This window comes from Denticeps clupeoides, chromosome 2 (assembly GCF_900700375.1).
Source record: "Denticeps clupeoides chromosome 2, fDenClu1.1, whole genome shotgun sequence".
NCBI lineage: Eukaryota > Metazoa > Chordata > Actinopteri > Clupeiformes > Denticipitidae > Denticeps > Denticeps clupeoides.
In genome coordinates this window covers 11,107,072-11,134,098 of record NC_041708.1, presented here as the reverse complement: position 1 = coordinate 11,134,098, position 27,027 = coordinate 11,107,072, and the positions used below count along the sequence as shown (strand labels likewise).

The window sequence follows — 27,027 nt, the reverse complement described above, 5'->3', positions numbered from 1 at the left end:
AGTGTCTTTGCTACATGTGTGGAGCATCAGTATCATCAGATTAGATAGAATCTTTTTACCCTTCTGAATCTTTTAGTAGTATGTAGTGCCGTGCTGCACCAGCTTACTTTCACCCCTGATTGATGAGACCCACTCAAGTCTTTTGAGGGAGAGCGATAGTCAAGTCTTTTTATGTACATATAAACATTGTTTATTACTCCCTGGATAAAATGCAGCCAGCATAATGTGATATTTCAATGGATAAGTGCCATTGCTACCTGTCATGGCTTTTTTTTGTATAAAATGGTAGTCAAGCTTTTCTCCACTTCAAATCCGAAACCACACAGATAAAAGTCTCATTCGTGCTTGTACATTTTGCTTTGAAGGGGGGAGAGAGAGAGAGAGAGAGAGAGAGAGAGAGAGAGAGAGAGAGAGATATATATATATATATATATATATTGCTGCAGCTTATGGAAGGATGATCAAAGCCACTCTGAAAGAAACTGAATCATTTTTGCGATATCAGGATCTGGTTCTTGGTCTTGTTCAAAGCGCCCGGTGTGAGCCTGGCATTGTCACTGTACCGCCAATCTGTCCCTGAGTGTGGGGGTGGTTCAGAATGACTGTTCAAGACCGCCGGCAGTTCCAGGCCCTGTCTGCCCCTGTCTTAATCACGCCTTTGAATGTAAATAGAAGCCGCTTCTGCATCTGCTTCGGTCTGAGGCAACACCTCTGTGTGGTAGCATGATGTGTGAGTGGGACATTTTTGTTTTCCGCTGTTTGGTACTGAAGTCCTTTGAAAGGAGTAATGGAGTAATGGCATCTTCATGCCTCTGTGCTGTGCTGTGACTATCCATTTCTTTCTTATGAATGCATAGGGCCACATTATCTAATAAGATGTTGCACATGGAGAGTGTTTGCTAATGTTCACAGCTTTCTGGATTTTCAGAAATTAATAGATAGAAATAAGAAATAAGAGTCCAAATTTGCAAACAGCCATGTACACTTTCCCTCTGTTCTCTACCTTCCTAATATTCTATACCAAACCAAATATGAAGGTAGATTATCAACCACTTAATTCAAGCCAATTTATGTGTGACATTGGTGAACACATTCCATATATGATTATGTTTTATTTAGCTGCTAAAATGGTCAAAGGTTAGAGGTAATTTGGCCTTGTGGATATATTATTCTTTTGAAGGTGATATCATGATATATTTGCCCTACCTCAAGGGAATTTCTTTAGATTTGGCACATCAATTCCCTTGGAGGAAGCGATCGCATTTTGGTGGTCTAAGGTCACGGTCATTGATGGTACACTATAGGGGGGGTTTAATCTGAAACAGAATTGGTGGCTGTAAATCTGATTTGTTAAAAAAATTAAAATATCATAAAATTATTGGCTGCACATACTATTTAAAAAAATAACAGTAATTATAAATAAGCCTCACTTGTCTATAAGGAAATATTTTTTAAACATTGAATTAAATAAATTCCGGTAATATCCAAGACTACATACATACTGCAAATGCTTTTCAGGATATTGCTTTTAACAGTATGTAATGCTCTGTACTGCCCAGAGTGTGCGGTGCACTGGAGCTGGACACATTTATTTAGCACACAAATCAAACACGTACAAACGGTTACAAGACATAAGCACACACACACACCCATAGTGTTACTTGTAGGATCGGTATACACTGCACTGGGAAAGACATGGATGAGAAGGGGCTACAACTGGCCTTCTCGAACCCTGTCTTCTTCCTCCTTTCTGCATTTTGACTGAGAACTCTCCTCTCGTTTCCTTTCGAGAGTGCCCATCCAGTGTTTATATTAAAAGATGAGTGCCTTAAAGTCACATACATGTGATGACCATTACAGAGAGTTTGCCAAAACCGTTTCATTGGTCCACTGTGACCTGTTTGTCAGCTAGAAGATAGTTGGCCTATAAATATCCATAATTTAGTCACATGATTCTAAAAGTGAATGCGGTAGTAGCCCAATGGGCAACACACCTATGAACCACATTCAAATACCACCTATTACCTATTGTGTTCCTGACACTTAACCCTGAGGGGACTAACTACTGATTGTAAGTGAGCTCTGGATAAGGGTGTCTGCTAAATGCTGTAAATATAAATGGAAATGTAAAGCCACAGTTCTCAAAGCAAGTAGTGTTTTATAATCTGGAATATATGGAAGTGTCACCATGGCTGGACATTGCGATGAAGGAGGACTCATACGCACTACGTAACAGGACAGGGGTTTAATACATAATACACAGGACAGGGGAAACATCACCACACAATGACCCGACGGCGAACAGACACAAACAGGGCAGTTTTATTTGAAGAACATGTAAAACCATCTGCAAATAAATTAAAGCTGAAGCGGAACTGGATACTGCAACATGACAATGACCCAAAGTATACCAGCAAATCCACCAAGGACTGGCTAAAACCTAAGTAGTGGAGAGTCCTGGAATGGCCAAGTCAAAGCCCTGATCTTATTCCCATTGAGATGCTGTGGGGTGACTTGAAATGGGCCCTCAAACATCTCACAGCTGAAAGAATTCTGCGTTGAGGAGTGGGGCAAACTTTCTTCTGATCGATGTCAGAGACTGGTAAAAGGCTACCAAAGGCTTCTCACCAAAGTTATATCAGCCAAAGGGGGCAACACTAGTTATTAGGGGGTAGGGTGTCCTAACGTTTTCCTCCATTAAAATACATATTTTTGTTCATATCTTTTTTTTTTTTTGATGTGTAAAAAAAGTTTTAATTTTTGTTGTTTAATTGTAATTAAGTCAATTTCTTTTCCAAACATACATAAAAACATGATTGGACATTGATATGTGAACTTTTCCTAATAAAGAGCTGATTATTTAATGGGGTGTCCTAATTTTCTCACATGACTGTATATCCACATTCTCCCTGCAGCAGAAGGAGGAAACCACATCAGTGTTTTTCGTCCATGCTTCCTGTACTCCCCACATCAACACAAATAATAGTAATCCTCCTGCCATCCTGGATCAACGGAGGGTGGCATGCAACAGGTTCAGTTCCATGCAAGGCAGGGTTTAGCTGTGCACAGTGCTTGTATGTGGTACTGTGTTAATGAGAGTAGTTCTTTAGAGTGCATGATGAATGATTAAATTACTTCAATTACTTCTATATGAATCATGACTTCATGATTTTGTTCAGTTACAGGTGTGGGTTTAGCATGATGATAATAGGCAATGACAGAAGTTAATGATCGCTTGCAATCTTTGTTTGCTGTTTTTCTAATACACAGGACAGCTTGAGCTAGAGGCTCTGCACAGTCAAGTTGTTTTTTTGACCGTATGAATAATTCATTGAAAGCTGTTGTGAATATAACATCTCTTCCCCCGGCCAACTCAGACTGCCCCTGATCTCTTCCCCAAGAACTCTTAATTCTTTGTTGTGTAAAAAAGCCAGTTGGATGAAATATTCATAAATTATATTAAGACCAACCTTCAAAAAGATTTCTGATTACAGTAGAAAATTTCAAGCCATTACTTTGGTAGGATGTCCCAGATTTCTCTATATACTGATGACCCCCCCTAATCATGTGCACACACACACACACACACACACACACACACCAAGATTTAATATATTAGCATTCACAGTATTTTTTCACTACCAGACAGGCTCCTCCACCCTCACCACATTGTGGGATGCTTTACACATCGATTATGGTCATAAATTATTCAGCCTCTAGCCATATTTTTACATCTTCATTGGCATTTAAGAAAATTTGCAAGGAGGTTTAAATCGAAGGAGGTGTACCAGGCGCATTATATTAATGAATAAAAGATCAGGTTTGGCAATGTGCTGATATAGCCTTCCTACATAGAAAAGCTGACTAAAAACTGCATAAGACAAGATACTTTATGGGTGTTTTGGGGCAAATCACACTGTGGGATTTCTTACTGAGTCCTTCTGGCATTTTGTGGAAGGAGTTTGATGTTCATAACTCTTCACAGTTTAAATATGGTGAATGGCACTTATCTGCATGTTACCAGTTCCCTGCTTTAAAACTTAAACTTAATGTATGTATAGAATGTATCAAATGTCTTACCAAGCTTCACTAAAATGTATACATTTGTATATTAGGGGTGTTGAAATGAATTGTATAATTGATGCATCATGATGCAGACGTGGACGATTATGCAGTGGATATCAATGCAGTGGAGAGCTTAATCAATTATATCATATTGACATTGCTTGGTGATTTTCTGGTGGTGGCATTCTGAGGCTGCCTGATCTACATTCACGCTGTGTGACAAGGCACCCGGTGGCCGTGAAACCAAGCGAACCAATAGAACCAATAGAAACCAAGCGGGCCAGTGTTCTTTCTACAACTTCGAAACACACACACAGAGCTGGAATGGAGAAAAAGCTGATCTGCTCTACAACATGGCATGATCTTCTTGTGGGAGTTTAGAAAAACAAGCAGACTTTTTAACGGTGAACCCCGTGGAGATTCTGCGTTCGGTCTGAAAGTGGCTTTAGATTTTCTCCAATGAGCAGAAATCCGGTCCGTGTTCACCTGACGCCTCGGACCTCTGAGCCAGGCGTTTTTCTGCCGTTTGAAGCTTCAGAGGAGCGCGGACTGAACACAGAACATTTTTCTGCTCATTGTAGAAAATCAAAGCATCCACACATTTATGGCATGAATCATGATTCATCGATACGGAGGCATTGATAATCGCAATCGAAACATGAAACCGTTAAAGGTTCACACCTCTAGTGGAGAGTCAATCTGCATCAGGACCGGGGCAGATAATTATCTCCGCCCACATTTAAAAGGAGTACTACCAGTATTAACGACTGTCACAAGGTGAGCGCGGACTGAACGGCAACAGTTTTTCTGCTTTTTGTAGCAAACCTGTCAGGATTGGCGTCAACTGGAGACATCACCTGGGGCCAATAAGGGCCAGGAGTTAAAATGACCGCAGATGACCTCCTTTAGTGGACCGTGCAACGGTTGGTGTGAAGTTAGTTTTGGAGTTCTGGCAATCGGCACACCCCTGCGGGCTTGTTTTCGTTCTCCCTGTCATTTCCCCTGTTTTCAGCCATCGTGCTCTGTTTCTTTATTGTTATTAATAAATCCTTGTTTCCAGAACGTCCAGTTTCTGCGCTTCCTTCCCCCATCAGCTCGCCGACGTGACAAAACCAAAGCATCCACACAGGGGAATGAGACCTTAACTCTTGTTTAAATATGACATTGGTGTTATTTTAAATGGTTTGAGTTAACGTAGAGAAGCCATAGTGAAAGAGCAATCATCTATACAGAATGGCGTAATTACAGGTAAAAAATAGCTGAGGTAACTGCTCTTGTTTATTTTTTTAGTGTATGTAATGATTGTAGCTGGTTTATGACACTTTAATTTGAATTGTTTCGAAGTGAAATTGCTTTATTGCATTTGTTCAGCATCCTTGTTGAGCTTTTAACACTGATGTTTAGCTGCTTTTTACCTTTTTGCTCATGACTGTCTTTGAGCAGATTCCTGATTCCTAAATCAGAATTGCACAGAAAATGCTGGATAAATCTAAAATCTAAATTTAGGTGTCAGGTGTGAGTTACAGATTTCCAAAAGTTACGGTTGGTTTATAAGCGCATATGTTAGAACACATGGCTTGTATGTTAGAACACACTGTTTGTGCCTTTTGGGACTTGTCCAGCGGCATTCAGAGGAGGAAATTACAACAGACTAAACAGTCTAAAGTGGTTCTAACATAGAAGATTTTGCCACAACAAATATAAGATGATTAAATAGTGAGTGAATAGGAATGAACGGAAACTGGTCTAATGACTACAGCAGAGTGTTGCTTCATGTTGGGTTAAGCTGCTGCACATGGCCACTATTTTCCAACTGGTGCTAAGCGCAGAGCTACAGTGCTTCCGGAAAGTATTCACATTGCATCACTTTTTCCACATTTTGTAATCTCTTATTTCAAAATTGATTAGATTTTTTTTTCTTCAGAATTCTACACACCATAATGACTTGAGGTTTACTTGAGGTTTTGGTAAATTTATTAAAAATAAAAAGTATTCACTCAGTTTTTTTTACTATGATGCCACATGCTTGGCACACCTGTCCTTGACCATGTCCCTTCTCCCCCGATCGCTCAGCTTAGGTGGTCAGTCAGCTCTAGAAAGACTCCTGGTGGTTTTGAACTTCTTCCACTTATGGATGATTGAGGCCACTGTGGTCATTGGGATCTTCAAAACAGTTTTTCTGTAACCTTCCACAAGATTTGTGCCTTGAAACAATCCTGTATCAGAGGTCTACAGACAATTTGACATGCTTGGTTTGTTTTCTGACATGAACTGTAGACTGTGGGACCTTATATGGACAAGTTTGGGCCTTTCCAAATCAACATCAAAATGTCATTATAGGCTGTTGTGTGTAGAATTCTAAGGCCACAAAATTAATGTAATTCATTTTTTAATTTTGGAAGGCTGTAATAGGGCTGCACAATTAAATTTAGATGACCGAACACGATATTAACATTTGAATAGCAGACTCTGTTGCATATCAAATCAAGCACTTTCTCGACCAATAGTCAGTCAACTACAAGGGAGCAAACAAAAGCATAGACTGTATCAGTGGCAACTTTTTGGCTCGGGCCAGGAATAAGAGTTCCAAGCTCATTCAACCACGCTTCTCTGACGATACAAGCGAGAAGCTGGACATGTGATGACCATTGTGTTTTATAAGTAAGATTTTATTTAATCATCTTGTATGTTACGAAATGTTATGTTCAACAAATTGAATATAATAATATATATCATTTATGTTTACAAACATACATTTATAATATTTGTTTATATTTGCAAATTTGCATATTTGTAACACTTGAATACTTGCAATATTTGAAATATTGAGGTCAGTAACAGTCTCACAAGCATTTCACTGCATATCATACTGTGTATGACCGTGTAGGTGATAAATAAAATTAGAATTTTTAATTTAAGTTTTGTTCGACAAATAACGTTATTCATATTTCGGACCAGAGCATCTGTCTTCCCATTTCAGTAATTTACTGTTTGTTTTCAAAATAGTGCAATAAAAATGTGTTATACTTAGGATAATGAATAATTATGATTATCATTTTTGCCATAATCATGCAGGCCTAGGCTGTGACAAGTGATGTGCTGTGTCATGCCACGGGGTGTGAATGAGACGCAAAACGAAAATAAATGTGAATTTAATAAAAGGAACAGAAAATGGCACGATGGCCAAAACACAAAGAAACCCAAACAGAAGTGCAACACAACATCATCAAAGCAGGAGAAGGGTGTGAGGGAATAAAACCAACATATAAAGGGTTCTAATCACCTATGCACATTGAGCAGCAGGTGGGGTGATTAGAACCTTTGTGTGCATATTACTGGCAGCACCTGGCAGCACCATTTGTGAATACTTTCTGGATGCACTGTACATGCTAAACGTGGGGAATTGTTCGCTCGTGTTATGGAGAACATAAGGAACAACAAAAACATTTTTGTTGTGCGTGCTGACAAGGTCTCAGTGGTCCTAAATTTGAAGTGGAAGGTATTAAGCTTATATTTCATCGCCCTCCTGAGCAACACGGCCTCCATCAGTTTTCTGCTCCAGGGGCAGTCATAATGCCTTTAATAAAACACACAAAGACGTCAACAGACACGACTGAATTTTACTTTCTGTGAAAAGAACGACAGGAAGAATCATTGTCTTCCTGTTTTATGAATGTCTATTTCATTGTGCTGTCGCTGCAGCCTCTGAGGACCTTCTGGGTGAAAGCATTAAAAAGAATGAAAAGAAACTCATGAAACTCATTTATGAGGAGTTTTGGTATTTTTATTCTTAGACTAAGAGCAGCTTTCTATTTATGCATTTTTGAGTTCTCAGCAGCTGTTGCATGATATCTGTTGTCATTAAAAAGACATAATGTATGAATATTTAAAAAAACGTAATTTGCATAGTTTTCATTCAGTGAATCAAAAGTCACACTGAGCTACTGAAAAGTGAATAAGATGAATGCATTTTCATTAAACGACTGTTCACTTTGTGCCATACAGAAATATGCCAAACAACAGTGGGAAACAGGGACTTTACTTTCTTATCTGATGAAAAAGACAGCTGAATGTCTTTCTTTTTAAAAACTCTAGTGAGCCAGTGGGCAAGACAGGGTTAACCTCCTTAAGCCTGCTCTAATGAGTCTTAAAGGATCAGCCACTTCATCACTCTCGTATTTAGATGGCAGCTTTAGAGCTCCACGGGAAGGCTGGAAATAGCGAATTGATGTATCACAAATGGAGCAGATCTCAGGAAACAGGCAACCGCACACCGCATGCTCCTCGTTCTCATCGGATGTCAATTAGCACTGCTGTGTATTTTTTCCATCTCCTCATCAGCTCAGTCATGGTTCTATAACATAAACAGGCAGCAGGTCTTTTCAAGGTTTCCTCATCCCCCTCCCACCACATCTGTAAAACTTTTACTGTTTCACAAGAAATGCGAAAGATTTATTAACCACTTCCCCCACCCCCTATGTATAAAGGTTTTGTGACAGTATAATTGTGCCCTTTCATTTGACAGCTTTCGTTTGACAGCTTCAGGCAGATGAAGGGCAGTTTTTTTCTTCCCACTCATCCATTTCCCTTTCCTATCTTTTTTTTTCAGCCTAAAAAACTGCCAGTTCGCCTTGATAGAGTATGGAGCCAACAGTCAATAGCTGGGATGCTGTGGTGTTTGCCACAGAGAGGCGGTTCACTCTGTCATTAACTTCTGCATACCAGGTACCAGACAGCCATCGCAGGAAATATCAAACCCATCCTGATTACTTTGATTATATACAATCCCAGAGGGATAGAAGTCTGTGATTTGCTGTCCTTATTTTGAAATTGGTTTCCTCGCCTTCATTGAATGCAGTGACATCTTGTTTTTTTTCCCCCCAACTACAAGGGATGCCATGAGAAAGGGGAAAAGGGTTCCATTGGTACCTTTAATGCATCATACAAATCCTTATTATGCAGGCATGTTGTTCCATCTTATACTGAATTAGCAAGAGTTGGGAACTGAAGAGCTCAAATACTGTTTTTGTTTTCATTGCATTACACCACTAAATCCACAAAACCTATGAAAAACACCTAGAAATCTAGAATGACCTTAGTTTAACATCACATATGAACAAGGGCCCTATTTTGACAATTTAATCTATTGTGCACAGTGCACAAAATCCAACTCCACATGTCCAACTCCATTTTGCTATGTAATTGGCAGAATAAACAGACTCTGCACTGGTGAAGTTGGCTTCTACATGATATGTGCAGTTGGTGACATAATGGACAGGTCTAGATTTGGCCTGTGTCAGGAAGCAGTGGATCTTTTCAAATGTCCTTATTAATAATAATCATTCACACATGTACATTTACACACATTTAGAAGACTAATGCTCAGAATCAGTGTATGACTTATCTGGATTCATCTAGTCATAAGATGGGCGACTGTTCGCATGAAGACCACTGGAGAGCAAACAGTGAAACAGCAAACATTCTTCCTTATCGGAATGTTGCAGCTTGCGCTCTTCTGCGGGTCAGTAGGAAATGTCATTTTCTGATAATGTAGGTACACGCTGTGTTGGCCTTGAGACACGGAGAGGTTTCTCAGAGCTATCAATAGCCATTTACGTACTTGGACTGAGCCTGTCAATGATTTATTCTTTAGAGATGAAGAAGGCAGCACCCCCCCTTGTGCTACAGGATATGGTTTTTAAAAAGCAGATTTTAAAAACCATATATGAATAATATAACAAATATAAATAATAGATTTAATATTTGTGTATTATGAAACTGTGAAAAACTGGGCTAATTTCCCACTCTTTAAAGTGGAACTGCTGAACTCTTTGTGGCTTCAATCAGTAGTAGTGCAACCTACCCCGATCCTGACCTGGTTGCTATTTACTCATTTAGGCGAGTCAGCAGTTTTGGAGGATGTGAACAACATCCTCAGTTCAGCTCCATCCGCTCTGTGACGGTCTTGTACATCATTTATAACTCAAATGACTCATTTGCAGCCAGTAATGCACTCAGTAAGAAAGCAGGTCAGAGTGGAAAAGTGGAAGAACCCTAGCCTTGCATTTTTACTTCAGGCTATGGGTATTTTTGATGACATAAGACGCATGAAAGGAACTGCATTTTCATTGTTAAGACATTAATGTCTTATGCTGAATTCAGCCTCATGGGTGAGCATAAAGAGGAGAATGAAGCAGTAATCTGTCGAGGTTTCACTTTTCTATGACGTGCTGCATGTGACCATCTTTATAGGAAATGAAATCATTTTAGGCTTGATATCATTAGAACAGAATATAAATTCATGCTAATACCTTCTTCCTCTTTTTAGGCTGAACAAAATCCCAGACTGAGGACATTGTTGTCCTCTTTGCCTGCTTAAGAGTGGGTACTGCAGTCAACATTGCCAAAAACAGCCACCATGACCCTGACCAACTACAAATACAGCCTGCTTGAAGACCACCGGCGAAGACCACTTCTCCTGCAGGTGGATGACAGCCCCTTGGGCATGTTCGCTGTTCTGGAAGTGAGTCGGGAGAACCACAAACAGTACTGTGGCAACCTGGCCTGCCTCTCCAAAATCCGTCTCTGTGGCTTTGGCTTCATCCTGGTCGTCACCATCCTCATCATGGCATCCTATGTCCTGGCAGGCGAAAGGAAAGGGCTCCTGCTCACACCTTTGCCTTACAATTTTGGCAGTACTTTGGTCAGCCCGGGAGCATCCTTGACCTTCAACCTCTCCACACCCATGGGCTTAGCTAAAATCAAGCAGGTGGTGAGAAATATTGTCTCCAAAGTGGAGTTCAGCCCAAGGAAACGTCCAGATCTGGAGGAACTGGTTCATAGTGAGCCACATGTGAGTATCGACCGGCGTGGGTTTATGAACTGTGCTGTAGGTTATTCTAGCCAAAATAAACTGTTAACAAAATATTAATTAGACTGATGTTTATTATATTGCAGTCAGTTGACCATTCAAGCACAATCAACATCTTTAGATGCATTTACATCACTTTACTGTGCATCCCCTTTTCCACATTTAGTTATGTTACAGCCTAATTCCAAAATTAATTAAAATAATTTTTTTCTCAGATTTCTACGCACAACACCCCATTATTAAAACGTGAAAAAAGGTAACTTGTGGTTTTGGCAAATTTATGAAAAATAAAAAAAAATGGAGAAATTAAAAATACATAAGTATTCTCAGCCTTTGCCATGAAGCTCAAAATTGAGATCGGGTGCCTCCTGATTCTCCTGATCATCCTGAAATGTTTAAGGCATTTTGCAGACACCCTTAACTAGAGCGACTTACAGCGCATTACCATCAATGAAGTGATCAATTCTAGTTCACTAGGACCCCCAGTTATGAATACAATCTTATTATTCACTCTGTAGTAGTTTCTATACATAAGTCAGACAATAAAAAGGTAACAAGTAAATCTAATTATTCTCTAAAGATGAAGGTCTTGAGCTGCCGTTTGAAAGTTCATTCCACCACCGACGGGGCCAAGATAGAGAATAGTCTAGATGAGTGTCTTCATTTTACCTTCAGACATGGAGGGACCAGGCGAGCAGTACTGGAGGCTCGGAGAATACGAGGTGCAGTGCGAGGTGTAATAAGGCCTGTGAGGTAGGATGGTGCTTATCCATGTTTGGCTTTGTAGACCACCATCAGTATTTTGAATCTAATGCGTGCAGCTACTGGTAGCCAGTAGAGAGATCATAGCAGTAGATTCCTTCCTTGTAGAGAAGGAATCTACATGAGCAGGAAAGATTGCTGATGTGAGTCGAGAAGGAGAGTTGGTTGTCTATTGTTACTCTAAGGTTGCGGGCTGTTGTAGGAGGAGAGAGCTGTGAGTTGTCCAGGTAAATAGCAAGATCCTGATGTGGTGAAGAATCTGCTGGAATTAATATTAGTTCAGTTTTGGTGGGATTGAGTTTGAGGTGATGGGATTCCATCCAAGTTGAAATGTCAGTTAGACATGCTGAGAATTTGGAAGCATGTAGATTTGAAGGAGGATAAGAGAAGATGAGTTGTGTGTCATCGACATAGTGGTGGTAAGATAACCCATGTGAGGAAATGACCTCACCAAGTGATCTTGTCTAGAGGGAGAAAAGGAGAGGACCTTGCACTGAGCTTTGATGGACACCAATGGAGAGTCTATGTGAGGTAGAGGTGGATCCTTTCCAAGTCACTTTGTAAGATTGCTCATCAAGGTAGGAAGCAAACCAGTGCGATGCTGAGCCCTGCTGAGTCTATCTTCAGGATAGACAAGAGAGTCTTGTGGTTAACTGTGTTGAATGCTGCAGAGAGGTCAAGGAGAATGAGTACAGATGACAGTTTTGCCAATCTGGCCACATGTAGCTGCTCGGAAACAGCCAGAAGGGCCGTCTCAGTAGAATGAGCTGTTCTGAAGCCAGACTGGTTAGGATCCAGGAGGTTGTTTTGTGACAGATGAAGTGATAGCTGATTGTAGACACAGCGCTCTAGGATTTTAGAGAGAAATGAGGGGAGAGAAACTGGTCGGTAATTGTTTATGTCTGTAGGATCAGCGGTTGGTTTCTTTAGGATTGGAAGAACTGTGGCTGTTTTAATGGCAGATGGTAAATGGCCAGATGAGATTGAGCTGATATAAGCAATGAAAGGGATGAGGTCAGGGGAGATGGTTTGGAGCATTGCAGAAGGGATTGGATCTAGTGGACAGGTGGTTGGATTGCCTGTAGATATTATCTGAATGATTTCATCTGATGTGAGCTTAGAAAACTGATTTAGAGTAGTTGTAGAATCTTCAGAGGGTAGAGTAGGATTTGTGGCGAAGAATGTATCACAGATTTTTTCAATCTTCCCTGTGAAGAAGTTGGCAAAATCATCAGCAGTTAGGGAAGATGGGGCAGGGGGAGTCGGGGGGTCGAGTAGGGATAAGAATATGGTGTGGAGTGTTTGAGGGTTGTGGGCAGAGGCTTCCAGTTTTGCCTTGTAGAAAGCAGTTTTAGCAGTAGTGAGGTTAGTGGAAAATTTGTGCAGAAGATTCTGGTAATACAGTAGGCTGAGTCAAGCTGTGATTTCTTGTATTTTCTCTCTGCTGCTCGAAGTAGTCTTTGATTACTGCGCAATGTATTGTAGAGCCAGGGTGCAGGGGGAGAAGTCCTTTTGGTTTAGAAGATAGAGGACAGAGGTGATCCATGGAAAGGGAAAGTGAGGTGAGGAGAGAGTTAGTAGCTGTCTCTAGTAATAAGGAGAAGAATGAGTCAGAGGTTGGGAGACATGAAAGAATACAGGAAGATACAGATGAAGGTGAGACAGTGTGAAGGTTGTGTTGAATGAAGGAAGGATGGGGGACAGTTGTGGAACCTGTAGGTAGAATGAGTGTGAAGGTCGGGAAGTGGTGGTCAGAGATGTGAAGTGGAGTGGAAGAAAGGAGAAGTTGGAGAAGGATGACTGAAGACCAGGTCCAGGACATTCCCTCCTTTTGTGTGGGAGAGATGTTGCTGTTGGTCAAGGAAAAAGAGTGAAGAAGGGGAAGAAGGCAGGATGATTGGAGTTTGACGGGTGGAAGGTTGAAGTCACAGAGGAAAGTTAGGGGCATGTCTAAGGAGAAAATGCTGAGCAGAGTGTCCAATTCATCAATAAAAGTGGCCCTGGAGGGTGATATAAGACAATGAGAAGGATGTTCGCTGGAGAAGAAACTTAGACTGCATGGAATACAAATGAAGAAATATTAAGATGTGGGAGAGGCATTGGTGTGAAGGACGAATTTTGTGATATTAAAAGGCCAGTACTACCTTCTCTCCTCTGCTGTCCCTCCTCTCTGCAGCTTGGAGTCCACCTGTGGAAAAACAGTTATTTGGACCTGATTTGGAAAGGCAGTCAACTGTCTATATAAGGTCCCACAGTTAGAAGTTCATGTCAGATCACAATCAGATCACAGACCTCCAAGACAGGATTGTCTCCAGGCTCAAATTTGGGAAGGTTACAGAAATATTTCTGCTGCTTTGAAGGTCCCAATGAGCACAGTGGCCTCCATCATCCATAATTGAACAAAGTTCAAAACCACCTAGACTCTTCCTATAGCTGATTGGCCACCTAAACTGAGCGATAGAGGGAGAAGGGCCTTAGTCAGGGAGGGTGTGACCAAGTCCCAATGGTCACTGTATGGTAAAAAGTAGCCAGACAGCAATCCACTCCTTAAAAGGCACACGGCAGACTGTCTGGAGGCAGCTGAAGGACTTCCAGACCATGAGAAACAAAATCGTCTGGTCTGATGAGACAAAGACTGAACTGTTTGGTGTGAATGGCTGGTGTCACATTTCTAGGAAACCAGACACCACTCATCACCAGGCCAACACCATCCCTACAGTGAGTCATTGTGGTGGCAGCATCATGCTGTGGGGATGTTTTTCAGTGCCAGGGACTGGGAGACTAGTCAGGATAGAGGGAACGATGACTGCAGCAATGTACAGAGACTTCCTGTATGAAAACCTGCTCCCGAGCTCTCTTGAACTGGAACTGGGGCAACGGTTCGTCTCTCAGCAGGACAATGACTCTTAGCACACAGCTAAGATATCAAAGGAGTGGCTTCAGGACAACTATGGGAATGTCCTTGAGTGGCCCAACCAGAGCACAGACTTGAATCCGGTTTCTTAAAATGGCTGTGCACAACACTTCCCATCCAACCTGATATATCTTGAGAGGTGCTGCAAAGAGGAATGGGCGAAACTGGCCTAGAATAGATGTGCTTGGCATCATATTAATAAAGACTTAAAGGTGAATTGACAAAGTATTGGGCAAAGACTGTGAATACTTATGTGATTTTTTTGTATTTTTATTAAATTTGACACCTTTTTAAAGTAAACTTTTTTCACGTTGTCATTATGGGATGTTGTGTTTAGAATTCTGGGGAAAAAATTAATGTAATCTATTTTGAAATAAGGCTGCAACATAAATTTCTGGATGCACTGTACATTCATTGATCTGTTAGAATCTTGTACAAACACACATACGGGGGGGGGGGGGGGGGGGGGGGGGGTATACATAAATAACCGTACTGTACCTAAATCAGTCCCTCCAGAATCTTGCACGGGGCCAGCTCTACACTATTGCAAGAGCTGGCAATGCCACCTTTAACAAATGTTCTGCTCCCTTAAATCACATTTATGAAAGAAAACAATGACTGACAATGAATGTTGTAAAGTTTTTTGCAATAAAAAAAGGCACACAGCAAGCGCACAGCAAGAAATCTACTGAAACATTTTACCTTCTTTCTGTACAACTGTGTGATCACAGCATTGACCACTGCTCACTGTCTTGTGTTCACTGTTTCAGTGAAGCCTGGGGACTACTAGGCGCTCACAGCAGGATGCCATGCACCTGATTGGGGAGCCCTGATTGATTATAGCCGAGCACAATCCAGCCTGATCAGTCAGGGCTCCATAAATAGAGAGAGAAAGCCATTGGAGGATGCTGCTACATTGATGTGCATTGGAAGACTTACTGTTTGTGCGTTTTCAGTTCTGGCAATTGCCACATACTAGGGCTAGCCTACGTTTGTTCCTGTTTTGGCCATCGAGCCATTTCCGCTATCCATAATAAATAACATGATTTCCTTCACCTGCGCTTCATTCCCCCATCAGCCCTCAGCCGTTACGCCATTGTCCGAACATTAAAGGTTAAAAATTGGCTGCAAAAAAAATTGTTGCTTGAGAGAGACATAATAGCAGGAACCAAATTCGTTGTGTGTGTGCTTGTGTGTACTTGGCCAATTTTGAATTGAACATATTCAAACTCACCTTTGCTATTCAGGCCTATAGGCATACACACTCATTTCAGAGTGTGAAGGCAGATTTTATGGCCACTCATTCAAATTGTTAATGTGGGTGACCGAAAGGCACAATCTATTTCTGCCCGAGTGTCCAGGGACCCATTTCTGAGCCTCACATTAATTGCTTTTTCTTAAGCGCCTGACTGCAATCTTCTTTATGGGATTTGAACTGCGGGATCATCCTTAAGATTGACCCTAACATATTCTGCCTCCAACCAAAGGCTGGAATTCAATTAAATAGTAAATACCAGTCATGGTGACCCATCAAAGAGGCATTCATGTGACTCTTAATTTGGCAGCACATGAGCTAATGAAAGTGAGAATATAATACAGTGGTAGCAGCAGGGCAGTGAAAATCAGAGAAAGAGTAATCATAAGCCCTGAGAGGTGGCTGCACTTACTGTCTCGCTCTTGTGTTACTGCTGTCACCTACCAGCAGAAATCAGCACCTTCACTGGGAAGAAGGGGCAGTGAAATTTCCCATTTCAAGACTCACAAATGATTTGTTCCAATCCAGGAAATAATGTTTCCTCTCACCTCTGTTTATCCTTTCAGCCAGTGCACACAATCTGTTTGGCCCAGTGGTGTATATTGGTTTCTATTACATCATGAAGATGTATGGTGTTATAATGTGCTGTTATTAGGGATGTCAAACTATTCTGATCTGAATGTTGTCAATATATGTTCTATGGCATTGTTATATTAGCATTAACATTCACATGAGACACATAATATCCCCACGTTCCTATTCATTCAGTTATACAGTTAACTGGCCACTATGGGTTGATTGATACATTTCATGACCCTTCATATAGTGGTGCTTACTTTATAATTTTAATAGACTAAATTTAATAGACTAGATGTAATACTTTATGATTTATAGTCTTTGACATTTGTAATGTTTTTTGCCTACTGCCAAAGCCTCCTTGCTGAATTAAACTCTATACTAATACATGTTGATGTTTGCTCTCAGCCAGGCAGATACAGTTTTTCATTTGCAGAAGAATTTTATTCCTGATACATATTATTAGATCACAGATATATATGAATATGATAAATATGCTATGCCTTGATGTGCATAGACAGTGCTGAGCTTTGATCCTTAAAACAATAAATTCATTTGTGTGTTTTGTTAGAGTGATTTACAAAAGGTGTGGCTGAATGCTTTTATAAGGGCAGGGAAATCCAGTGAAACACCAAAACACACATGTGCTGGCACAAAGTCTGTATTTCTGTTGCCAAAATAGCACAATAGATATGACCATGAATGTTGTTTGAGCTTTAGCCAGGCAGCAGGGCAGCGTTTGGTGATCTGATTTGTCAGATCACCAAAACAGGGCCCTTAATGTTATGGTCTTAATTTTTTCTGGGCCATCTGAAAATATATCTCATGCAATATTTCACACATTATGAAATAGTTTCTGACGTTATTGTGCCAAATGAATTCTAATTAACTGCATATTTGTAATGTAAAATTCACAGGCTATTTCAGTGAATTCAGTGGTCCTAATATACCACTTTTCTGCTACTTCTTCTCCCAGATGTTTTCTGTCATCCCTCAAAAGTTTCTTCCCGGTGTGAAGAACCCTTGCTGGTACGAGGAGCACTCTGGGAACATCACAGCTAACCCATATAGGAAAAACCAGTATGCACGCTACTCAAAGAGGTTCCGCAATGTGTTTGATTACTTGAGGAATGCTTTCCGAGAACACTTCTTCAAGCGCAATGGGAAATATTTCCGCATCCGATGTTTGCCTTACTTCTACATTATTGGCCAGCCCAAATGTGGCACCACGGACTTATACGACAGACTGAGACTTCACCCGGAGGTGCGGTTCTCCATTTTTAAAGAGCCACACTGGTGGACCAGGAAGCGCTTTGGTAAGTGAGAGTGGATTGATCATCTATAATATGCTACCTGGTTTGAGTACACTAAACTACTTATTAATCCTCACAATGAAAACATGGGAATCAGTGTGATGTCTGTTAATCCTAATGGAAAAGGCTGCAGATTTAAAAAAGCTCATCATAAGAATTATTAACAGAAGGACATTGCAAAAATGTTCAGTTTAATGTTTAATATCACATAACTGTTCTTCATTTGGGCCTGGTGTTAGAATTTGTGATTGATTGATCAAGCTTTAGAGGAGCCCTACATTCTTCTCAAGTTACAGATATTTGAGAGTTCACCCTAATAATCTCTTCCAACATGGGGACCCATTTGATGTACACTTTTAGACATCGAAGATTGCTTGTTTGTAATGTTGCGATAAGCATGGGTGTCAGGAGATAAATGGCTTACAGGCAAACATTCATACTAATATAATCTCTTGTGATTGCTTATCTTTATCAGAAAATTCCAAACAAAAATAAAATACTGTGTAGTGTAGAAACATTGCTTTGGGACAAGGTGACCTTGATGGCAAAAAAAAAAACCCTACCTTCAGGAGACCTGGGGCATTTTAAACTATTTTAAACTATTTTAAAAGTGCAGCCCTTGTGTGTAATAGGTGTCCCTAAGATTTACATAAATAGATGGTTTTAAAATGTGTGGATCCCAATGATTTGCAGCTCTCAAGCACACTACTTCTACATTCTGGATCTAAACTTGCCTGCCTGTAAATGAGTTGCATAAAATTATGTATCAAAAAGAAAGATCGTCTTTCTGAAAAAAAAAAACCTGAGCTTTTTGTTCTTTCTGTAGCAAACAGTTGTATATTGGCTGTTTTTACTGCAAAATGGGCACACTGACTGCTGATATAAGAAAATAAATAAAGCACCCTGCCCCACATAATACTACAGCATTAGACATTAAGGCTCTTGTTTAGTTTGAGCAATGTAATGTACAGAATATGTAATAATAAAAACATGTACCGTACATCCGCAAATTATTCACAGCACATCACGTTTTCCACATTTTGTTATGTTGCGTAATTAAATTCACCCTACACACAACACCCCATAATGACAAAGTGAAAAAAGTTTAATTGAGGTTTTGGCAAATTTATTAAAAATAAACTGAGAAAGCACAAGAACATAACTATTCACAGCTTTGGCCAAGAAACTCAGAATTGAGGTCAGTTGCATCCTGTTTCCCCTGATCATCCTTGAGATGTTTCTGCAGCTTAGTTGGAGTCCACCTGTGGAAAATATAACACTTGCCTGTCTATATAAGGTCCCACAGTTGACAGTTCATGTCGGCGCACAAACCAGGCATGAAGTCAAAGAAATTGTCTGTAGACCTCCGAGACAGGATTAGCTTGAGGCACAAATCTGGAGAATGTTACAGAAAAATTTCTGTTACTTTGAAGGTCCCAATGGCCCGCATCATCCATAAGTGCAAGAAGTTCAAAACCACCAAGACTCTACCTAGAGCTTGCCGTCCACCTAAACTGGGCAACCGGAGGAGAAGGGCCTTAGTCGTGGAGGTGACTAAGAATTGGATGGTCACACTGTCAAAGCTCCAGAGTGGACAGAGGAGAAATTTCTAGAAGGACAACAATGTATGCAGAAATCCAGGCCTGTATGGTAGAGTGGCCAAACGGAAGCCACTCCTTAGTAAAAGGCACATGACACAAGTTTGCCAAAAGCCATCTGAAGGACTCTCAGACCATGAGAAACAAAACTCTCTAGTCTTTGGTATGAATGCCAGGTGTCACATTTGGAGGAAACCAGGCACTGCTTAACACCAGGCCAATAGAATCCCTACAGTGAAGCATGGTGGTGGTGGCAGCATCATGCTGTGGGGATGTTTTTCAGCTAGTCAGGATAACTGCAGCAATGTACAGAGACATCCTGGATGAAAACCTGCTTTTGAACTCAAGACTGTTCAGTTCAACCTTCAGCAGGACAACGACCCTAAGCACACAGCCAAGATATCAAAGATGTGGCTTCGGACAACTCTGAATGTCCTTGGGCGGCCCAGTCAGAGCCCAGACTTGAATCCGATTGAACATCTCTGGAGAGATTTTAAAATGGCTGTGACCAACACTTCCCATCTTTCAGAGGTGCTGCAAAGAGGAATGGGCCAAACTGCACAAAATTTTTTTTTTTGCATTTCATTTTTTTTACTTGTCTTAAAATTTTATTGAGTAAAAGTAAAATGACCTATTTCAAAATCACAAATTACTTACAAAACTTACAAAAACTACTCAATTACAGTAACGTACAGTAAATGTGAGTTACCTTTCCACCTCTGGGTCTGAACCTGGGTCCTCTGGTTCATAGGCGAGTGTGTTATCCACTAGGCTACAACCACTACAACTGGGGTTGTTAGAAAACATCAATACAGCAATGTATTGTGATATTTCACGTATTGATTTCGTTACAGGGACATCAAAATCAAAAATCAATTTTTCTGTATACAAATGTAGTCCAGCGGGTGGTGCTGTCGAGCACTTTCTGTAGTGAGATCAGCAGAGATGAGAATTAGCGTACAACTACAACCTCCACTCCTGTAGATGGCACTGTACAGCTGGGCACTTTCAATAACTGCTTGGCAGTGAAATCAAAAACGTGACAGACCGATCAATAGGTGTATGTATCACAATATATTGTGATAATCGTATCGTGACCCGTGTATCGTGATACGTATCCTATTGTGAGATCATTGCCAATGCACACCCCTAACTACTACTAACACTTGCAAATAGTTTTAAAAAAAAGATATGCCACCTAAACCTTACAATAACACAAAGGAACATGTCTTTTGTTTCCAAACTGGAGGGGAATTTAAAAAATGTTAACTCCTTATAAAGAGAAAACTAATGTGGTTAGGAGATGCCTGACTGTGCGATATTCATAACAAAACTAAGACGAAAATATCTCACTGTATTTGAGTGAATCATTTATTAAATGAAGTGGAATATAAGAGAACGTAAATCCTGATTACCAGCATGGATTTCATTTGGGTGCTAATTATCATGTGGGACTGTGTGCAAAATATGCTTTTATGTCAGGAAAAATAGATGCACACATATTTTGAGTGCATATGCCAGAGCGAAGATTTTTAGAATACCTGTCACATTTGGTAGGATTCTTCAAATGCGAACATTGAGACACATTCTACTTTGATTTGTCCCTTTGTGGCTATCTAACTAACAATTTCCTGTAAACATCTTGTATTCAAATGTATCTGCAACTACACGTGACAGGATGCTGCATCAATGCAAGGATACCAGTCTCCTCATTTTATGAAACAAAACTGTAACAAAAAACACTATGCACAGTAGAGATGGTGGACCTTTTCAGTGTCCACATTGAGTACCTAATGGAAATAAAGTGCACAATGTAAATTGACCCTAAATTCACAGGGTCGAGAAAGAGCAGATGTAGGAGGAGACTAATAACCCAGTTGCAGATGCAGCGCAAAGGGGAGGGTGAATAACCTCCATTAATTTACCAGATACGCTGTAACACCCACAGATGTTAACGCTCGTAAAATAGTACAAAAATACGACAACACAGATCAGGATGAGGGAAAGCTGGAGAAAGACAAAGACATGGATCAGGCTCCCTTAAGCTGAGATGAGCTGGATCATAGAGTGCAGAAGCAAACAATGACAGTGCGCTGATGTGATGGCGCCGCCGGTTTACATAGGAATTATGTCACCGTGTTCCTGCAGTCACATGACTGGAGTCACTTGACAGTATCCACCCCTCCATGGCTGACACTCGACAGCCCTGGGAACGGGGAGTAGTGCCGTTGGAAGTCTGTGATCAGATCTGGGTCCAGGATAACATGGCTCGGTACCCAGGACCTTTCTTTGGGACCCAGCCCAGTGAACCAGTCCGACGGCGGGAGTCCAGAATCTGCTCTACTGTGCAGGCGGGTGCATGCAGGTGGATGAAGGGGTGAGGTGATGAACATGGACTTGAGTCGACTGACATGGAATACGGTGTGGACCCAAATGAATGGAGGGGTAGGTGAGTTGGTTGAGGATGATGGTACACTCAGATGAAATGTGGGGATAGTTTATTGGCTTTGTTATGGAGTCGAAGGTCCTGGGTGGAGAGCCAGAACCAGTCTCTGACCTGAAACCATAGTCGTCGATTGTGTTGGCATGTGATGTGACAATTGGTGGATTGGATGGCTGCTTTGGTCCAGGCCTGGTAACAGTTCCGGAACCAGCTGCAAAGCAGAGGGGTCACCACCTGTTGGCTTCTGGTTGGTGAAGAAGGTGGGCTGGTATTTGTTGTAGACCTCAAAAGGGCTGATGCTGGTGGAGGAGGACATCTGCAGATTGTTGGCCAACTCCACCCACAACAGGAAACAGGGCCACGTCAGTTGATGGCTAGAGGTGAAGCACCGCAGGAAACGTCCCAGTTGCTGGTTGGCTCTATCCACCTGGCCGTTGGTCTGGGGGTGGTAGCCAGAAGAGAGACTGCAGGTGGTTCCCACAAGATGGCAGAATGCCTTCCAGACAGCCGAAAGGAACTGGGGATGTTCAGGATGGTATTGAGGCCCTCCACATCCGGCAGACCAGTGACAAAGTCCACTGCCACATGAGTCCAAGGATGACAAAGAATGGCCAGGGGTTGCAGTGGTCCCACAGGAGGTGAAGTGGAGTTCTTTGCATGGACACAAACAGCACAGGCATCGACGTAGGTGTGGACGGCTCTGTGCGTCCATCTGGAGGTCCAGTAAGCGCAGAGCCCTTCTCTGTAACGCTGTTCCTATTCTGTGGGTATTAGTGTGGTCTGGCCGAGCGGAATGGGTTATGAAACCGTCCCAAAACCCAGACCACACTAATACCCACAGAATAGGAAATGCGTTACAGGTTTTGGGACGGTTGGTGGTGGCTTGAGGCGGTGAGAGTGCAGGTTGGGGAGGTTGCTGAGCTAGAGAAGCCAGAGTGGCGTTTCTCAGTTGCACCAGCATTTCCGGCATCTCCCGACTCAACACCTCACTACGTTAGAGATGAGATCCGGATGGCAAAAAGTGTTTTTTTAATTTGGGGACAAACTCATGTTAGGTGAGCGACCCGGATGCGAGTGCCTCCATGGTTTGGCCGGTCAGGAGTGAGAGAAGGAGGGTGATTTGTGATTGTCCTGAGTAATCGTGCTTAATCCGTGATTAGGTGCCTTGGCACCGGCTGTGACGGCCCGATGGCCCGGGGTGTCACAATGACATTCTTTGCAGTTATTTGAGTTTTGCAAATATTTATTAAACTTTGAGGGAGCCCATGATTTCCTTTGATTGCTTAGGTACACACAAATTACACTGTATTTTTGTATTTTTCCTTGTATTTTTCACAATTAGAAGACATCTTTTTGAATCAAGCTTATGCTGCTTAATAATGAGGCCATTTAATACTCTCAACTCTGAACTCAAGCTTTAAATTTTAGTTTTTTTCGTGCACGGCCTTGAGGATAAGCGTATTCAGAACATTAACTGCTTATGTAAGACTGTCCTACTTTAATTTGACTCAGGGCCTGACTATTTCTGAAATGTCTCACTTTTTTTATTTCTCCCGAAGTTAAAAAATCTCTATTATTTTTATTTGTAGCACACGTTTGATATCCAAAAACATTGTATCACCCACAACTACAACTGCAGCTTTGTGCTTTGTCAGAACTCGTTCTTTATATGCTCTTTAAAATTTTTGAATCATGTCAAACTTGTTTAAGAGGAAGTGCTTGTAACCGGCATTTCTGAAAGTTTCATCACACTTGTTGATATTTTGCAGCAGGCTTGTTAAACGGTGTAGGTTGTACGTTTTTCTTAGTAGTGTGATAGTAAAATCAAGCCAAATCTGTTTTGTTTTGGGTTTGCATTGGATGCTCTGATGTGCTTGTCTGATGCAAAGGTCTAGTTTTCTAAAGAGAGGAAGCTGTGGTAAGTGGTGTGTGTGTGTGTGTGTGTGTGTGTGTGTGTGTGTGTGTGTGTGTGTGTGTGTGTGTGACTAATGCGTGGGAGTGAAAAAGTGTTTTGTATCCCTCAAAAACAAAACTGAGGTCATGTGATGACATCCCCTCTGCCACAATTCGTGCAAGCATATTCGCTGCATCGTAGACACTTCGGTAACTGCATTATTTAACCCTCAAACAACAGAGACCCCCGGAGTCTGGACTGACCCCATTTCCCCAGAGCTGAATCTATTCAGTGCATTAGACCGCATTTCCTTTTTGTCTTTGTCTGATTCGCTCTACCTGTCACGCACCTTTCCTCGCTTGCTTTCTTTAGTTCACAAAATTCTTTCTTCATCATCACATCCTTTATCCTTTCTGTCTTCAAGTGCACCTCCCCCTCTGCATCTTCACTTGCTCAGTCTTTCACCTTCCACATCACCCTGTTAAAATACAAACAAGTTGCCTCCTGAATTTAAATTAGCAAAGAGACAAGAGTCTCTTTGATTTGGTTAATTACTTCAATGATGAATATTTTCTATACCTAGTCCCTAATGACTAGTCCCTACAGTTATGATCTGGGGTTGTTTCAACTGGTCAGGTCTGGATTGAATGAATCCCCATCATTAATCTGAGGGTCATTGTTCAGATTTCATAGATGATTATATCACATAGTCTAGACACTGACACATAATCTGCCCCACTGTTGCCTGAGCATGGAATAATAACATTGTTTATGTTATTATTCATCTTATTATACATTATATTATTATACAGCTTGAAATTATAGAATATATTTAGAATATATTTATAGAAATAATCACTACCGAGCCCATTCGATGACAACACTGGTACACTAGTGATAGAGCCTTCAAGGATTTTGTTAAAATGGCAAACCTCCATCTCCAGGTTTCTTTTTCCTACTGGATCTGTAACATTCTACCACACAAAATCTCAACCAGAGACCTCTAGCACTAAAATGTAAGCTTCATGTGTGGTGCATCATTTATTTAATTTATTATGTGTAGAAAATCTTCAAAATCTTAAAACAAATCTAAAATGTAGCTGTATTGTGTTTCCTTTTAATTATGTTGCTTTATTAGTCCATTAGTTGATTAGAATACACTTCCTGCATCTTTAGACACGTGAAGTACATCTGGATTTTGACTGCAGTGAACACAGTCAAAATCCTTCATCTAACTGGTTTGGGGCTATGCCAGGCTCCCATTTTCACTTCAGAGCTTTTTTGTAATTAAGTTTGTTTATCTTTTGTTTTAGTGCAATGCAGGTTTCAGTGTGATTTTCCCTCATTCCCCTGCAATGAGCATGGAACACATAAGTGTTTTGTCCTTATTTTAATGATTATTCATGCATTAGGGCTTATTGCTAAAATTCTCCTATCTCCCCTCAGGGATCATTCGCCCTAACGAGGCTTTCCATGACCGCTACCCTGTTGAAGACTACCTGGACCTCTTTGACCTGGGTGCCTACCAAATCCAGGACAGCCTGACGGTGAATGCCTCTTCAGGCCCAAAGCAGCATAACATAATCATTGGTAATGAAGATGAGATTTTGTACTAGCATTGCTTTTATTTGCTAAAAGTACTAGTGGAAATAAATCCACTAGTCAGATCTTAGATATGATTTGATTAAAATTGGAGCAGTGGTGGCCTAGCGGAAGGTTGCCAGTTCAGATCTACTAAGGTGCAACTGAGGCATCACTGAGCAAAGCACCATCCCCACACATTGCTCCCCGGGCACCTTTCATGGGTGCCCACTGCTCACCAAAGGTGATGGGTTAAAAGCAGAAGTGTGTACGCCATGTGCTGTGCTGTGTTTCACAATGACAATCACTTCACGTTCACTTTTTCCAAAAATTGGCCCTCTGTAGCAACATACTCAAGCTAGGTGATAGATAACAAACGGTCACGGCCGCTGATCCACCAAGGCCATGAATCTGATTGACCTCGATTTTGCCATCACCTGTTGCATCCATTGCAATCCCCCCAGAGCCGTTATAGGTCTAGATGGATGCCCAATGTACATTTTCATACCGCACGCCTTCAATTACATTTGGTGCCACCCACTGTCACGTCCATGCGGGCACGACGAGGCAGGTGAACGGAGAGCAGACAAGAAATGAAGGACGCTATCACCTGACATCACGAAACAGGGGTTTAATAGTGAATCACAGGACAGAGACATTCGAGATGCTGACATGGGTGAACACGGAACATAACGTCAAAGACCTGATGGCGAACAGAAACGAACAGGGCAGCTTTATACAATTGACACAGGTGAAAACGATTAGGGAACATTTCACATGACAACAATGAAACTCCGGATCCCGGACCGGAGTAACCCCTTTTCGGACCGGATCGTGACACCCACAAACACTATAGTCTTTTTTTTTTATCACTGCCATGTACCCCTGGCTGGTACCTCATGAACCCCAGAAACAGTGGAGTACTGGAACAGTCTTGCTCTGGGGAGACCAGTTTCAGAATCACCAGCCCGGTCCTGTTTTCCTCCCCCTCAAGCTGATCCCCAAGTGTCACATTGTTTCCCGTTACACAAAAGACCGTCCTGCAGGGGGACAGGGCATCTGAGCTTCCCCCTCATAGACCATACAATGTTAAGCTCCTGCCGGGAACCGCATGCCCAGAGCATGCAGCCATGGAAGAGTGCATTAACACCTCACTGGCCAGTGGGATCTTCTGCCCCTCCACATCCCCAGCTGCAAGGATGTTGTGCTCAGGCCCTGCACTGATTAATGAGGTGACAAATAAGAACATATATCCTCCACCTCCAATGACCTCAGCCTTTGATCTCATCAGGAGGGCCAAGATTTTCACAAAGCTGGACCTCAGTAACACAGGGTGCTGCACATCAGGAACGGTGACGAGTGAAAGGTGGGGTTCATCACCCCTACCTTGATGATATACTCATCTTCTCCCCTGATCACGAAACCCATGTCACCCAAATCCACACAGTCCTGAGTTACCTGCTGCAGAACTGACTATTTGTGAATCTGGAGACACAACCAATGACAGCACTGCTAAAGGGAAAGCCCGCCCATATCTCCTGGGATCCCCAGGCCCATAGGGTCTTCTGCGACCTGAAACACAGGTTCACCTTGGCTCCCATCCTCAATCACCCTGACCCCCAACTTCCCTTCAAGGTGGAGTCTGACACCTTGTAGTAGGGGCATGTAGTGCATTCTTCTCCAGGTGGTTATCTCCAGCTGAGCAGAATTACAATGTGGGGAACCACGTGCTCCTGGCGGTTAAGATGGTGCTCA

The 27,027-nt window shown here is 41.6% G+C and overlaps 1 protein-coding gene across 5 annotated transcripts in view; it reads left to right on the top strand.

Moving 5' to 3' along the window:
- Positions 1-27,027, top strand: part of chst15 (carbohydrate sulfotransferase 15) — a 54,583-nt gene that overhangs the window by 13,213 nt on the left and 14,343 nt on the right. For 2 of the 5 annotated variants that reach the window (XM_028970690.1, XM_028970693.1), the window contains exons 2-4: positions 10,394-10,918; positions 17,420-17,759; positions 25,138-25,281. In XM_028970690.1, the coding sequence (XP_028826523.1) occupies positions 10,484-10,918; positions 17,420-17,759; positions 25,138-25,281 (919 nt within the window). In that variant the 5' untranslated portion in view covers positions 10,394-10,483. Of the gene's footprint in view, positions 1-8,674; positions 8,791-10,097; positions 10,236-10,393; positions 10,919-17,419; positions 17,760-25,137; positions 25,282-27,027 lie in introns of those variants that run through there. The other 3 variants (XM_028970691.1, XM_028970694.1, XM_028970695.1) reach the window with 3 other exon arrangements.